This window comes from Mixophyes fleayi, chromosome 3 (genome assembly GCF_038048845.1).
Source record: "Mixophyes fleayi isolate aMixFle1 chromosome 3, aMixFle1.hap1, whole genome shotgun sequence".
Classification (NCBI taxonomy): Eukaryota; Metazoa; Chordata; class Amphibia; order Anura; family Limnodynastidae; genus Mixophyes; species Mixophyes fleayi.
Genome location: NC_134404.1, coordinates 163,363,779 through 163,381,527, shown reverse-complemented (window position 1 = coordinate 163,381,527; position 17,749 = coordinate 163,363,779). Strand labels below are relative to the sequence as shown.

Genomic DNA, 17,749 nt, shown 5'->3' with positions numbered 1-17,749 from the left:
ATTATATTTCTTGCAGAGCATTCAATATCAGACTCTGTTCACTCTGATATGCACAGTGTGTATGAAAGAATTTGTCTTCAGAAGCTTCCCTTTGTCCACAGGGCTGTCAGTGTAACAACAGATCCAAATGGTTGTAATTTTGCTGTGTTGCAATCCGATCCAAAAACAAGGTAACACTTTTGTGCACTTCTTAAATAAATATATAAAAGGTGTGCAAATTTGAGAAAGTACACATGTTAAACCATTACAGAAATGTATTGTAGGAATATACAATTTATAAATGTAAAATTGTTTTTTTTTCTTAAAGTACTCCAAATTCCTACATACACTGGAGGCAGCCATTTTGCTTGCTGAACCACTATTAATAATAATAATAATAATAATAATAATAATAATAATAATAATAATAATGCAATTATCTGTTCACTGCAAACCAGGAATTAAGTCTCTGAATTACTAAGCTGCACTTTTATGAATATTTGTTTCCTCCACATCTCCACAAAATGGTTGTTTACACTGTATTAAGGTAACAAGTGTACTCTAAAGAGGCATTAAATAGAAACTCTGCTTTGGTTTGTAGAACTATTTTTATGTATGCTACCACTCCGTAATATTTGGTTGCTTCTGACCCTGTTTCATTGGCGCCGGCATATTTACAAAACTGTAGCTAAAAAGTAAGAACTACTACACAACAAGTAAGTTCATGGTCATTGCTTTTCATTCTGTAATATATATATATATATATATATATATATATATATGTGTGTGTGTCTTTTCTGTTTAAGTTGCCCTAGTTTTTATTGCGGCACTGAATTTAATGCAGGTAGCAGCACAAAGCAGTAAATAGACTGGACTGTATTAATAATAAGAAAGGTGGAGTCTGAGAGATTAGAAATAGATCACCCACTGGAAGTAGGATGCTTACAAAATAAATTTTGCACTGTGCATAAGCCATTGATTTAGACTGTTGAGCCACAGATGAAGCAGAGTTTTTGAAACAAATAGCCCAATTGAGTTCCTGTCATGAGGCACATGGATCATCTTGTTCTCTCCTAACCACACCGCACTTCCATTAACATACAGTGGAATGTGTGAGGGTAGTGAGGGGCATTCAAGCACCTCCTCTCAGCTTGGGAATCGCTTGAATGCACCATTTGTAACAAAGAATTGAGCACCATTTATAGATATGACTGGAAATGTTCAGGGACAACTATATACTGCTAGACAACTTACTAGCTAAATGCCAAAATTTCTTATCAGTAAAGCCATAGCATTTTATTACTTTATTTTGTGAATGGAGCAAACCATGGGTTGATGCCTTCTCCTTTCCTTTAGTTGAAACAAATAAATTTAAATTTTTAAAACAAGTGAAAATAGTTTACATTGTATTTTTATCTTTCAGCCTTTTTGAAGTTCCTGTTGTGTCTTCCTCCATTTTTGCTGAAGATTTGAAGAAACTTCTTAATGAAGTAGATGAGTTGGATAACATCCATGATGTGAATTTCTTGCTGGGTTCCCAAAGTTTTCCGGCACATAAGTACATTCTGGCCATGAAAACTGACTTCTTCCGAAGGCTATTTTTTTCTGGGGACAACAACCAGATTGACTTTCCAGACCTTTACCATAATGGAGAGGACTCGGCGGGTTGTGATGTGTTTGTTATTGAGAAAGTGGCACCTGGCCTTTTTACTTACATCTTGCAGTTTATCTACACTGACACATGTGATATGCTAGTATATGGTCACAAACCCAGAGCCATTCAAAAAGAAAAATTAGAAGAAAATAAAGATAACCTCATTTCAGATTTCCAGAAGATTAGTTTTAATGAAGATGTGAAGGGAAAGACTGCCTACGAGGTCTACAGGAGCAACCAGAACTGTGCAGACAATGAGAAAAAGAAAAACAAGACAAAGCCATCCAAGAAGTCCAAATATGTTAGTGAAGAAACTAGCCCTGTAAAAATGCTGCAGAATCTAGCCAAGAGATTTGGGCTGAGCAGTCTGAGTGCAAGGTTTGTCACTTATTTTCCTTTTCAATGTTCATGTTAAATCTATGACGAGATTTTTATGCAATCATGTTGTGGTTAGTTGAGTTGAGAGAATTCATAATTTACGTCAAGACAAAGGTTGTTAAGCTTAAGCCCTAGGCTGTTCACCTTCTTTCATAGAGATCAGACTTTTCTATAAACTTGTCTGGAAACCATATCTTGCCATACTATTTATTTTGACCTTCTTAGGTCAAAGAGCTGACGCAAATGCATGAATTGGATCCTTACTGTTACAAAACCGTGTTGTGAAGCATTATAGAGACAACATTTATATTGATGTTTAGTTGCAGGGAGGCAAGATACTACTTTGATTTGCTGCAGCAGCAAAATAGCTTGTCTAGGACCACTACCAAACTGATATGACCCAATGACATTGTGTTTTCAAAGGTTGTGTATTAGGGTAGGCTTAAGGGGGTCACTATGCTTGAAGTTGATGCAAATAAAAAATAAAAACATTTGCCTGGGTACAAGTAATTTCTCTTTGTTGCCATCGTTTTCTAGAATTGGAGAGGCTGACTGCAGCATACTTTAAACACAGGAAAGTTGCTGTGCATAGGATTGAAAATCCCTAATTATGTGAATCTTTAGCTGTGATAAGAAGTGTCATGTGTTGTTACCCTGTACTGTTATCCCATGTTCTATGTACAGCGCTGCGGACCCTTTGTGGCGCCTCGGAAATGAAACTTTACAGTAATAATATTTAGAGGTTAATGTGAAAAATCATTATTTTATATGTAGAGGTAGAATATTATTTCCATATCTAGTATATTTTATAATGCACATCCTACAGTACGAATGCAGATCTCGTGAATTGCAGTAGTTATGATTTTAAAGAAATACAATGGATAAACATGTTCAATATGGTCATCACTTTACCTTGGAAAACAAAACACAAAGCTCATTCCAAGCTGTAAAAACACCCCCCCCCCCCCCCCCCCCATTTTTGTTTGATTGGTGTTAATAGATGGCTGCTTTTGTCTTAATTTTAAAGGTCTAGATTTTATTTTTAACTGTTTACTATGTTGTGTTGTAGACTGGATGGAGTCCGATATGAGAATGGAACAATTAATGTTGTTCAGAAAAAAAGTGGAAGCAAGCTGAAATTCAACAAAAATAAATAGTATGTACTTTAGTGTGTTTAATCTCATTTCAGGAATTAGATAACTTTGGATTTGTTTTATATACCTTACCAGTAAATGCATGAAAGTGAATTATTTAAGGGTATGTTTTTCTTTGTGTTGTAGTCTTAAAGGGGTTACTCCTGTAAACTTAATAATGATCCCACTATAATAGTATTTTTTTGTATTTATCTATCAGTTAATTCCAACTGTGATTACACCGCTCAGCTGCCTGCTAAACTGTTTAGCAGATTTCCTACCTCCCTGATACAGTGTAATGTATAATCTACCTTACATTATGATGTACTGGATTTACATATAGGCAGGGAGATGTACACTGCCTTGTACAGTGATCTGTTTAGTGCTGGAATCGCGACATTTGTAAGTACAAAGAAAATAATGACAATGACGATTATTTGGAGGCTCGTGAACAGATGGAGGCATTACTAAATAATGGGGGGGAATATTACATTTTTGGAGAATGTCCTTAATTCAAGTGAAAATACTGATTTAAATGTGTGGTTTATAGTACCTTCCCTCATGTGTATTACATGCACACTATTGCTACTAGTGCTAGCTTCCATTGTATCTAGAGCTTCTGAATAACCTCACAGTAACTAAGAGGATTGCATTACTATGACTTTGTGCTGCAAGAGATGACAGTTGTTGCTGGCTTACGTAACATTGCTATTTTCTGAACCGTATCTTCATTCAGGATGTAATATATTGTAACCCATTGGCACATTATTGTGTAAAAGTATGTCCTGATAGGACGTGCTTTAGAGCACCACAGTAATGGTAGTAAAAGACAACCACAATGGTTCTTGCTTGGCGATCATTGTGATTGGCCAGTCACTTTGTAAAAGTAAAATAAATAGAGATTCATTTATTAAATGTTTAGTTATAGCAAAAAGTAAACAGTTCAGTGTCAATACCACCGGCAACCCAAGATTCCAAAGCAGACTGAGAGAGCCAAAGATCTTGTTTGTGCAGTCCAATAAATAAACTTTTTCAATGGCATGTTTGGTTTACAAATGATGTTGTCATATACTGGTTTCACTACATGATACAAAGAAGTTCCAACAAGGCAATAACAAAACGCCTTTCTTTCACGGATCTACATTCTAGTCCATGTGCAGCAGCCATTTTGTTCTGTAAATAGTTTATAACATTTAATAGTATTTTATAGGCTATTTGAAAAATTAACAATATTTAATAAATATATATATATATATATATATATATATATATATATATATATATATATATATATATATATATATATTGCAAAATTGTGGATTTGTTGTTTTTGGGTGGTCACTTAATATTCAAGTTAGCATTTTAAAACAAAATAAAAAGTGTTTAGTGTTAGCATTTAATGCTGTTCGGTTGATAAGTACTGGGGAATTAATAGTATTTAGTGTAATTAGGGTAATATGGCATGTAGCCTATACAGTACAGGATTGGCACTCACAATGATCTGCTCAGGAACAGAAAGTGCTGGTGAAACTGGCTTGCTGTTTCTACAGCCAAGGTCATCTTGTGCTTCTCAGCCAAAACAGTCAATAAAATATACCAGGTTCAACATAAAATTTAAATCCCCCTAATTGAATACCTTGGGGGTTTATTTGTGTGGAAAAATGTACTCTGTTACAAGATATATCCCTTCCGAACAACAAGCTTTCCAGTAATGAGAAGTTGGTAAAAATTTGCCATGATCTTTTTCTCCTTTGTTTTTTAAATGTTCAATTTGGGAATGATGTACCAGGGTACTGCAGCAGTAATAGAAATTCAATAAAATCACAAACATGCAACATTTTTAGAATATCCTGGACCATATTGGAGTGTCTGGTTTTTATGGGGCTTCTTTTATTCACACATATACATTTATTAAGATGTGTCCAGCCAGCGAGTAAAGCACACTAATGTATTATTCACTTACGTGGCAGAAGTAGTTGATGTGTTTTTGTCTATATGTACTTATATACATTTATTATATATATATATATATATATATATATATATATATATATATATATATATATATATATTAGTGTATGTGTATATATACACTATATGGACAAAAGTATTCACCACACCTGTTAATTATTGAATTGAGGTGTTTCAATCAGACCCGTTGCCAGAGGTGTATAAAGTCAAGCACATAGCCATGCAGTCTCCATTTGCAAGCATTTGTGATACAAAATGGGTCGTTCTGAAGAGCTCAGCAACTTCAAGTGTGGTACTGTGATAAGATGCCACCTTTGTAATAAGATGGTGCGTGAAATTTCATCCCTGCTGATTATTCCATGGTCAACTGTAAGTGATATTATTAGAAAGCGGAACCGTTTAGGAATAACAGCAACTCAACTACGAAGCTGAAGACCACGTAAAATCTCAGAACAGGGTCAAAGACTGCTAAGGTACATGGTGCTTAAAAGTCGCCAACTCTTTGCTGATTCCAGAACTGAAGAGTGTCGAACTTCCACTGGCATGAATGTAAGCACAGAAACTGTGCGACAGGAGTTTAATGGAATGGGTTTCCATGGCCGAGCAGCTGCATGCAATCCTCACATCACCAAGGCCAATGGCAAGCATCAGATGGAGTGGTGTAAAACACCAACACTGGACTGTGGAGCAGTGGAACCGTGTTCTGTGGAGTGATGAATCATGCTTCTCTGTCTGTTTGGCAGTCAGATGATCTGAGTCTGGGTTTGGCGGATGCCAGGAGAACATTACCTGCCTGACTGCATTAGGCCAACTGAAGTTTATTGGAGAATTGATAATGGTATGGGGCTGTTTTTCAGGGTTTGGGCTAGGGCACTTCTCTCCAGTGAAGGGCAATCTTATTGCTTCAGCATACCAAGTCATTTTGGACAATGCTATGCTTCCAACTTTGTGGCAACAGTTTGGGGAAGGCCATTTTCTATTCCAACATGACTTTACCCCAGTACACAAAGCAAGGACTATGATATAATGAGTTCGGTGTGGAAAAACTTGACTGGCCCACACATAGCCCTGACCTCAACCCAATCGAACACCTTTAGGATGAACTGGAACAGAGATTGCGAGCCAGGCGTTCTCTTCCAACATCAGTGCCTAACCTCATAAATGCTCTACAGAATGAATGGGCACAAATTCCCACAGAAACATTCCAACATCTTGTGAAAAACCTTCCAAGAAGAGTGTAAGCAAAAGGGGGACCAATTCCATATTAAAGTATATGTATTTGATTACAGTGTCATTACAGTCCCTGTTGGTGTAATGATCAAGCGTCCAAATACTTTTGTCCATATAGTGCTGTGTATGTGTGTGTGTATAATATATATTTATATACCTACACATAAATGCACAATCGCTTTCAAACCAATATATAATTGTAGAAATAGTTGGTGAATACATACAGACATGTTTCTAGATTTTTTGTTTGAAGTTCTGTAATCAAATTTGTTTTTCCAGCTCCTCCCTATGTGATGTGACTATGAGGTCAGAGGATGGAAAAGAATTCCACTGCCATAAATGTGTTCTGTGTGCAAGACTTGGTACGTTTTACTTGTTGTCACTCGTTGTTTTTGTTTATGTAAAGTCATTCGTTTTAACTCTGGAAATTTTGTTTTTGTAGAATACTTCCACAACATGCTTAGCAGCACTTGGATTGAGGTAAGATGGAAAGTCATCACTGCTGAGCAAGTTATAAGGTTAATTGCTCATGTAGATTGGGCTGCACTTAAGGATAATAAGGAGTAGGGAAGAAATTGGGGCAGAGACATTTTGAAATTGAACAGTTGAAAAGAAAAAAACTTTAATCCATTTCAGGTTGTATAGAGTTGTCTCATGATCTGAAAACACAGGATCTTATCTAAAATAAAATTGGCCTTTCAAAACTTAGCATTGTAAATACACTGTAAAATATAGTAACCCCAGCATGAGTATACTTTCACATTTTAATAGGGGACATTTCCCACTTTTTGCACATTAACTGACATGGGGCAACTATTATACATATAAAATGCCTTATTTTACCATCTTACAGCAGCTGTGCTTATCCCAAAATCACATCACAAAGCACAAAAAGTTACTGTGATACATTTGATAAAACTGGGAAGCTTTCAGGACTAGTGTTCCATTTATTAAACATCTAACAAATATTGCTGAAAATACATCGTATTGTTTGCATGTTTGTATTGTTTTCTTTTCACAGTGTAGAGCAGTGATGGGCAACAGGCAGCCCTCTGGGTCTTCAGCTACGTCCCCGAGCTTACGCTTGCTTTACTGTCAGATTTATTTGTAATAGCTTATAGCACTTGGTTAAAATGCATGCTGATATGTTGTTACATATAGGTGTCTGTCTTTGATTAAATGTATTGTTTTAATTGAGAGTGAAGGTAATGTGTGGCCCTTTTGAATGTTAGAGGGCCACTCCAGCCTGTGTATCGGGTTGCCCACCACTTGTGTAGAGTCATGCTGTACAACTGAAACCAGAATGAGCCAAAGCATTGGGTATTTGTTGTACGCTAGCTAAGGAGCCTCAAAATCTATGTCCTTTATTTGGGATTGGTGAGAAAGATGAACACCTCAAAGGGGCTGTGCAGGTGATTTTTACAAAAATTTGTGACCGATGTCTTTCTTTTTCTTTTATTTGTGGAGCTGAATCTTCATCCTTGTTTTCATTTTCTTTTTTTATTTATCCTACATATAATCTTTGAAAAGTGAAAGATTTAGTACACGATACCAGATAGACAATATTAGACATGATACACGTTCTTGTTTGCTGTCTTAAGATGAGAAGGCTGGTTATCAGTTTCCTGCTATTACTTAGAAATGTGTCTGGCTTATAGTATTTTCAATGTAAATAAAACCAACTAACCAATCTGTGCAACTCACATTCAGAATTGTCAACTGTACTGCTGGGGAATTCAGACTGGCATGGTGCCATAAGTTGTTAAAACAGGGGTCCTGGAATAAGACACCTGAAATTTTTTTAATGTGTTTGTATTTTTTTGTTTTTGTTTATCACAGGCAACATGCTGTACAGCTCTAGAAATGCCTGTCCACTCAGATGTGTTACAAGTTATTATTGATTATATTTACACAGATGAAGCTCCTGCTGTCAAAGGTGGGTGTACTGGATTATATTTGTGTCTCTTAATTATAGTAAGATTTTCAGATAACAGGTCAGACTTTCTAAGAGCAAGATAAATCTACCACTCATTTCAATAGAGAGAATATAGTCCACTTCTGTAGAACCTGTTCTGTGATTGGCATATCAAAAACCTGGACAGGATCAATAACGTGCCTGTATGTTATTTGCAATAAGAAACAGTAAATGGGTCACTCGTGTCCTAAACATTCACAAATTCTTACTGAGATTTCTGGTGGGCATTTTATGCAGAGATTCTGCTTCTTCCTGGGCAGGCCCTGGAGAATGACCAAACTGGTCAATATAGTTCATCTGTGTGTGACTGGCATAATTGTTAGCAATTAATCTTACTTACTGTTCTTTCATTTATATTTGTTCTGTTTATAACCATCTATTTTCCTCTAAAAAATGTTTGTCTGGCATATGCTTTTTATTTCATGTGTACATTCTATGTACCTGGTACCCGTGTACTTTGCTCTCAGTATACTGGGTGGATTTAGATGCCAATAATTTTGCTTTTGCTTGAGATACACATATCATGTATCTCATACTATCTTTTACCTAACATTTGTTGGTATTTCCGACTATCTTGAATATCTGCTTACACAAGGGGTGGCATTCTGATTCATTTGGCAAAATGCCATCTGATGGTCATATTCGCTTCAAGGCAAATGCTATTTCCCGCATTGTGGCTGTTGTGCAATCCTTACTGAGGGTTTTAGTTTCCTGTCACTACATAAATTGCATTATGTGTCTTACATTAGCCACCAGAGTATTTTATAATTGAAACTCCTAAATCTAAACAATTGTTTCATATTGTTTGGTACTACATTTCAGGCGTTTGTTTCATCCAGTTGTGTGAACTGTGGTCCATTATTGGTTGTTTGTTTTTTTCCATAAGAGTTTATTTTTGCTGGGGACCTTATAATAATTGCTGAGGTCTACATTTCACATTGTACAAATTTATACACAACACCTGGGGGGGTATTCAATTGTTAGCGTTAACGGGAAAAAACGAGCGCTCAAAAAAAATTACCGTTTATACGGTAATATTGCGCGATAAAAGCGTTAATATGGTAGTTTACTCGCAGAATTTCAGCTCGCCGCTCAGGGAGCAGCGAGCTGAAATTCCGCGAGTAATTACCGTATTAACGCTAAGATTTTTTGAGTGCTCGTTTTTTCCTGTTAACGCTAACAATTGAATACCCCCCTTGGAGTGCCACAGGTTAGCCAAGCCTGCTATAGGGTAATTCAGAAATTCAGCACTGGTCAGTGTATGGCTGGTGCCTCTTTAATGAGCGAGGGGGAGGGGCACAAAACAACTCCCCAGCCTCCACCCATATGCTTCCAACCCCAAACTCACTAGGGCTCTCACTGATCCCCCCAACATTACCTCCACAAGATTTTTTTCTGTCATAGTTTCCAAGGGAGACTGCATGTATAATTGAATTTTTCCTCACCATGCTAAGTCCCATTTCTATTTGAACCTCTTTCCTGTTCTGAAGAAGGATGGCTCTTCCTGACTAGTAATGGTTTTCAAGGCTCTAAGGAGGGTCTTGCTGACAGAATGATTCAAAATAATTCTGCAGCGCTGTACAGATAAGTCACTCACATCAGTCCCTGCCATATTGCAGCTTACACTCTAAATTCCCTACTACACACACACAGACCGAGAGAGACTAAGGTCAATTTAATAGCAGCCAATTAACCTACTAGTATGTTTTTAGAGTGTGGGAGGAAACCGGAGCACCTGGAGGAAACCCACGCAAACACACGGAGAACATACAAACTCCACACAGAGGTCGGGAGTTGAACTCATGAACCCACTGCTATGAGGCAGAAGTGCTAACCACTAAGCCACCATGCTGCCCCGGTGTAGGTCCCCTTTTGCCGCCAAAACAGCTCTGCCCCGTCGATGCATGAACTCCACAAGACCTGTGAATGTGTCTTGTGGTATCTGGCACCAAGACTTTAGCAGCAGATCCTTTAAGTTGTTAGATGGGGCCTCCATGGCTTTGACTTGTTTTTCCAGTACGTCCCATAGATGCTTGATCAGATTGAGGTTTGGGAAATTTTGAGACTAAGTCAACACCTTGAACTCTTTGTCATATTCCTAAAACCATTCCTGAACAATTTTTGCAGGTAAACGAAGCACATTCACCCGGCCGTGCACATGATATAAAAAAAAAATGTGATTCATCAGACCAGGCAACCTTCTTTCATTGCTCCATGGTCCAGTATGGGCACTCTGAACGGTTTACGGTTGCTATGCACTGTGTGTTCTGACACCTTTCTATCATAGCCAGCATTAAGTTTTTCAGCAATTGTGCTACAGTAGGTCTTCTGTGGGATTGGACCAGACGAGCTAGCCTTCACTCCCCACGCTCAACTATCCACATTGGGTGCCTATGACCCTGTTGCTGGTTCACTAGTTGTCCTTACTTCTACCTTTTTTGGTAGGTACTATCCACTACATACTGGGAATACCCCACAAGACCTGCTGTTTTGTAGATGCTCTGACCCAGTCATCTAACCATCACAATTTGACCCTTGTCAAAGTCGCTTAGATCCTTACGTTTGCCCATTTTTCCTGCTTTCAGCACATCAACTTCAAGAACTGATTATTCACGTGCTGCCTAATATATCCCACCCCTTGACAGGTGTCATATTAACAAGATAATCAATGTTATTCACTTCACTTGTCAGTGGTTTCAATGTTGTGGCTGATCAGTGTGTATAGTGTAGGCAGCTCGTTCATGAACAAAGACAATATTTATCATACGTCCAATTGGGGGACACTGCGATATATAGGAGTATAGTAGGTGGTACCAGGAGTCCAGGCACTTAAACAGTTAAGTCTGTGAGTGTAACTCCACCCCTGCTATACCCCTCCCACATGAAGGATATTCAGTTTAGTTATTGTGCCTTAGGATTTGGACATGTTTTCCAGGTCTCCTGCCCTGGATTTAATATATTTAATTTTATTTAATATTTATTTATCTTTACCTTTTTACAGGGGGGGGAAGGGCTGGGCTCAGGGATGCCTCCCAGGGAATGGACAGCCTGCGGCTTTTCTCCACCCCAGGTCCCTGAGCCGGAGTGAGTAGCTTTGACAGCTATCTCACCCTCAGCAGAGCCAGACACCTTTAAACAAAATAGCCGGCAGGTGCTGCGGTCGCGCCCCCCCCCAGGCTGCGACATTGCCGGACAAGAAGGGGGACCAGAAGCAGTCACAGCAGATCTCCGTTGTATCGTAGAGCACAGCTGTTGCTGCACCTCACACAGGGGGCACAGATTGGCAGAGGATATCTTCTTTGTGGAAGCGGGGACAGGCATTTGCTGAAAAGGGACTCCTCCCCTGCTTCCTGACACCATCACAGAGCTTTCAGCGCCATTTCCACACAGTCGGAGAACGTAACCCTGGGAGGCCGATTTATCTCAGCCGAAACATAGTTCCTCGGAAGAATGGTCTCTTCATCCGGAAGTCTTTGATCTCCTGGTTCAATGCTGAGGTTGTCCAGAAATAGATCTGATGACCTAGCGGTTGAACTTCAGAGTTCCTGTCTTTTGCTCAAAGACCGGGGCAATGCAGCGGGATTCGTGGATGGTCTAGTGATTCCTTTGTGGTTTCACCTAGTTTACGTATTCCCTCCCCTTCCTATAATTCAAAAGGTTCTCAAGAAACTGAAGAGGGAACGGCTGAAGGCCATCTTAGTGGCTCCGCACTGGACACACTGAGCCTGGTACTCAGACCTGCTAGGAATGGTAGTAGAACCTCCGTTTAGACTACCTCTCAAGCCAGACTTAATCACTTAGGGTCCTCTGCGATGCCACTCATTAGGTTGGCTGACTTTAATGGCGGTCCTATTGAGACCATGATTCTGAAGGCCAAGGGATTTTCAACTAGGGTAGTTAAGACCATGATCAAGGCCAGGAAGCCTTCATCGACAGCCAATTATTACAGAACATGGAGGACTTATATTCTATGGTGTGAATCAAATAAGTTTCACACTTCTTGTTTGAAGCTCTCTAGGTTGCTGGCCTTCCTTCAAGCTGGTTTGGACAGGGGGTTGCGCTTAGCCTAGTTGAAATCGCAGGTTTCAGCATTGTCCATTTATTTCCAGCGTAAACTGGCCTCCCGTCCGGAAGTTCATACTTTCTTACAGGGGGCGCATCATATTTTGCCTCCATTTGTTCATCCTGTCGAGCTGTGGCACTTGAATTTGATTAAAGATCCACTTGAGCCTTTACAGTCGGTGGAGCTTTGTTTCCTTACTTGGAAAGTGGCTTTTCTTTTGGCAGTGTCTTCAGCACGCCGAGTCTCTGAGTTGGGGGCTTTATCTTGTCCCCCAGCCCCCCCCCCCCCTTTTTGGTTTTTCGGGAAGAAAGGGCGGTGCTTCGCACCAAGCCCTCATTTGTTCCTAAGGTTGTTTCCCGCTTTCATTTAAATCAGGAAATTGTTGTCCCTGCTTTTGCTCAAAGTTCTAGGTCACGTGATCAGTCTTTGTTGCTTCTAGATGTAGTTAGGGCTCTTAGGTGCTATGTGGACCGCGCAGCTGGATTACGTAATACCGCAGATCTTTTTGTGCTTTATGACGCAAAGAAACGAGGTTGGCCTGCTTCTAAGTTCTTTTTAGCTTAGTGGATTACATCCACCATCAAGCTGGCTTACTTGAGGTCAGATAGACCGCTGCCAGGGTTCTGGGTGCTTCCTGGGCTGTGCGTCATGGTGCGTCTGCTGAACAGGTGTGCCCTAGAGGCTACATGGACATCTGTTCACACGTTTGTAAAATTCTATAGGTTACAAGGCTTTGTATCACAGGATGCCAGCTTTGGCCGTAGGGTTCTGCGTGCAGCCATGTCAGAGCAGTCCCTCCCTTAGGTGGCAGCTTTGGTAGGTGCCCTATGTATCTCGGTATCCCCCAATTGTACGTATGAGAAAATAGGATTTTTGTACTCACCATAAAATTCCTTTCTCATAGTCCATTGGGGGACACTGTGCGCCCACCCTTACTTTGAATGTTGTATGGTTGACTGTGTTGTTGTGGTTACTTAACCTAGTTGACCTCCTTCGGGCTTCGTTAGACATAAACTGAATATTCTTCCTGTGGGAGGGGTATAAAAGGGGTGGAGCTACACTCACAGACTTAACTGTATAAGTGCCTGGACTCCTGGTACCACCTACTATACGACTAGTATGGCAGTGTCCCCCAATGGACTACGACAAAGGGATTTTACGTTGAGTACAAAAATCCTATTTTATAAATCTGCAGCCTAGTAGTTCAGTGATGCTTCTAAGTTCCTGTTGACATGATATTTGCATTTTTGGAACACTTTCTCACCTCACAAAAACAAGAGTCCACTGTATGCAAGTGACAGGTACTTCTCAGACATATTGAGGTGAGTTGATATGTAGGACATGGAGTTTTTTGTTTGTTTGTTCTGGCTAAGCAAATGTTTTTCTTTCTTTTTTTTGTAGTGGTAATGAAGTGTCCTACAAAACAGGTGTTGATTGCAAATTGTTATTTTTCACATTACACCTTTAAAAGACACAACTTGCTATATTTAATTATAAACAACTTCTTTTTCTTACAGAGTCTTCAAATGTGGAATTTCTTTGCAATGTTCTAGTTATGGCAGATCAGCTGCTCATCATTCGATTAAAGGAAATATGTGAAGTCACTATTACTGAAAGACGTAAGTAGTGGCGTACGTTTTGCGGAGAAAGGGTTGTTACTCAATTTCTGTATTTAATCGGGGACATTGTCTATTAAAAATATAAAGTTTTACATAAACAAGCTAATGTAGTGTCTCCCATAAAACAGCACATCTACAGTAAATGATCAAGTAAATGCAAGACCTCTTATAATAATGTGCCATTTATACACAACAGCAAAATCCAGTTAGTGCAAATGACAGACCACATGAAAAGAGCAAATAAACACTTTGCTTTGCAACACAGGGAGGAAGCAGGCCATGAACACATGGGATGGGATGGTGCTGTCAATTTTGCAATGGCAATAATGTTAACAAACCAGAGGCATTTTTCACATTATGGTAATGTGTGCTCATGACATCCTCGATATGCCAGTCTCTATAGACTTAAGCTTTGCTTTCCATGCTTTAGAGAATAGTTTTAATCCAGTGTTTATAGGACAAGGATGAGTTAACAAAGGCACACTCTGATAAGAGGACCAGATTAACCCTGTTAACATTATGTTCCCCTTTTCATTGAACTATGTATACCAGCTGTAAACAGTAATGAAGAAATTCATTGACCAGGGTCATTACACCAGGGTTTATTTTGTAGAATTCTATGACTAAGTGAGGGTTGTCTGCACAGGTAGAGATAACCATAGTCAAGAGTGATATAGTGAAATAAAGGTATGTAATCTGGGAGGACCATACCAATTTTGTAGGGACCATTGTATCAACGGGGAAATTATTATGTTTATGCCTGTTATTATAAGACCAAGAAACGGATGTATTCGGTAATCACATAGGTGGGACCTGTATAACGTAAGGAGAGTTTCATGTTATCCATGCCATATTGCCCTTGTATACTCATATGAATGAAGAAATTCAGAGATTTTACTGTGGTATATAACAGAAGGAACAAAGCACACCCTTTGTGGGTGCGCCTGCCCAGTGAATTGTTTTTTGATCTTCATGGTGAGGATCTTTTAGTTGGAGATGTTACTCATTAGCACAGATCCTCATGTTTTGGGGAGCTATACAGCAATTGAACCCAGAAAACAAAGGTCATTACCAAACAAAGACATTGGGGGTTAATAATGCTAATTGACTGGCATAGAAGAAAGTTTGTTGGTCAGGCTGAAAAAAAATACAGCATTACCTGATTTAACTGCAAGGTAAGCACTTAGTCCAACATTTTAATATTCACCTGCTTTATGGCCTGGGCATAAACAAGCCTACAAATGTTGACACTGGTTGGGCACGTTTCAAAGTCTCTTATGTGGAACCTGGTCAGTATCTCTGGCTCCAAGGCCAAGTTGTGTGTTTGCAATAAATGAGGCACAAATACATATTATATATACATATATGCTCTGTAGAAATTAACTGTTGGCCAAATAGTCCTTGGAGGCCTTGCTAGGATGCTATTGTGTGGGTGATCTGTCCTCTGTCATAGGGGCATCCAGTAGCTAAGCAAGAAACTCATGTCCTCTACTTCAGTATATGTAGATATTGGTGAGAAAAGATCAGCTTAGAATTTAGTAAATTGCTGAATAAATTGTTGTGTATGTAATAGACTCTCCACACTGTGTAACAATGGTGGATATAACCCTTAGGGGTGCGATGGAGCTTACCACATCAAACCCTCTGTATGCTACATTTTTCATATTTAATTTTTTCACATTATGGAATTAAAATGGATTTATTTATTAAGTGTTTTTCGATTGACATGAAGACCAAAGAACATTTAGATCAAATCCAATAAAATGTTATTGAAAATCACCAGTCAGGGAAGGACATACGATTTTAAAGACTTTTACTATGTTATGGAGCATAAAGAAATAGATTATAGCTCAACTGTGATTTCATTCATAACAGGCTTTTTTCCAAAACTAAGCATGTGTTCGACAAGGGCACTTTTTATGGAGGGGCCACTAAGAGGCCTATGCCTACTCAATTGCTGTCCATCATAGCAGAGATGGAAGAAGCTGTTCATTGGACAACAATGACTTGGGCCCTTTAGAAATCTGCACTTTGCGGAAGAGTAGCCACAAAAAGAAAATGATAAACAAGTAAACTCGCATTAAATTTTGCCTAAAGTTTCCCAGAAAGCACATTGGATGTCTTGGTGTGGCACAGTCAAAGCCCCACGCCTTAATCCCATCGAGAATCTGTGCAATGATTTCAAAAGTGTTGTTCTCCAATTACTACCATCCAATCTAAGCAACTCAAGCTAAGAATGGTCCAAGATTAGTGTTCAGAGCTGGTAGAGACTTACCCAAATACTAACAGCTGTTATTGCAACTAAAAGTACTTATACCAAGTTTTTAGAGGGTGAATAATTATGTAGTTACTGTTTACTTTATTTTTCATTTACAATATGATTTGCATTTTCTTTTTTTATTTGACATTAGATTAATTTGTATTGATCAGTGATAAGAATTTCCAAATCAATAATTCTTCCATGGTGTAAGAAAGTAAAATGTGTAATATGTCAAAGGGGTTAATACATTTTATAGCCACTGTATGCTTTTGTTTATAGAAAAAAAACTATGATGTGCATCATTTGTACTAAACTTATGGCTGAGGATAACATGTCTAGTGCGTATGCCTTAGAGGTCTCCTAAACAATCCCATGGTCTGTTGTCTACTGACTGTCTGAGCTTTCTCTCATCCATCTCTAAGAGGGAGCTTCCTCTTCCGTTTAATTAGAATGGGTAACATTTCCATCCCAGTAAAGAAGGACATTTCCCCCTCAACTAGGTGCAGAGAATGATCACACACACTGACCTAGCTTGATAGCCTATTATCTCAGCTGCATTCCATACTTGGCATTCCCACTAGGATTGTGTTCTGTACAAGCAAATAATTGTTCTTTTGGTGGCCAATAAATAAAAATGTTAGCTAAGAGTACTCCCTGGTCCCAGCTTATATTGCAAATAAAGAGGCAATCAGCTGAAACAGCCCCAGTTTCTGCATATATGAAGAATTGCTGTGAGCAGCTGGTCAGCTCTATTACTCATATTGCTTACGCAGTTTTGTAGGGTGAGGGAGAGTAACGCCTCTTAACACTGGGACCACACCAAATTAGCACAGAACAGTATGCTGCCCAGCTGGGAGCAAACATGATAAAAGATGACTTCTCTGCCGTCTGTTTGTTGTGCAGTGCTTGGCAAATATGAACCAAGAGCCACAGCGATAATCCATATGTAAACACCGTTCTGTTTGTGATCTTCCTGACATTTACAGTTGGGGAGAAAAGAGCTTTATTTGTAATGTAAACTGATACTGCTGTCTGCATATCTTGAAATGAGACACTAATGTTCTTGGGTTTGTGTGGGAATGCAGGTTCCTGTGCCTGGAATGGATATGTAGTGTAATTGTGTGATGTGTCCGGGCTGAGGAAACTTTTAACATTTGTCAACTATGAGAAACTACTTAAATGCCAGGAAGACTCTTTCATAGTCCTGGGACTACTTCTTCTGTCGTAACTATATATTTATTTTATAGAGCTACATTTATTTTCACATACACAATCTTTTCATGTTTTCATTCTGAACAATGTCTTATACCTCTATTCCTTATGCTCTTTTGTTACAGCTATAAGTGAACATACTAGTACACTTAACCCTTGATTCATTTATTGCAATCATGCTGTGCTAAGATGTATCTCCATCATAATATGGCGTACAATCATATCAATCTAAGTCCTATGTCAATGATCCTCATCAGTCAGTTGGGACAGAAATG

General features: G+C 38.9%; 1 protein-coding gene across 1 annotated transcript in view; it reads left to right on the top strand.

Annotated features, from left to right (window-relative positions):
* Positions 1–17,749, top strand: part of IBTK (inhibitor of Bruton tyrosine kinase) — a 75,709-nt gene that overhangs the window by 23,771 nt on the left and 34,189 nt on the right. Inside the window, exons 11-17 of the mRNA XM_075202691.1 lie at positions 17–170; positions 1,403–2,011; positions 3,081–3,167; positions 6,625–6,707; positions 6,788–6,825; positions 8,185–8,281; positions 13,901–14,002. Of these exons, the coding sequence (XP_075058792.1) occupies positions 17–170; positions 1,403–2,011; positions 3,081–3,167; positions 6,625–6,707; positions 6,788–6,825; positions 8,185–8,281; positions 13,901–14,002 (1,170 nt within the window). The remainder of the gene's footprint in view (positions 1–16; positions 171–1,402; positions 2,012–3,080; positions 3,168–6,624; positions 6,708–6,787; positions 6,826–8,184; positions 8,282–13,900; positions 14,003–17,749) is intronic.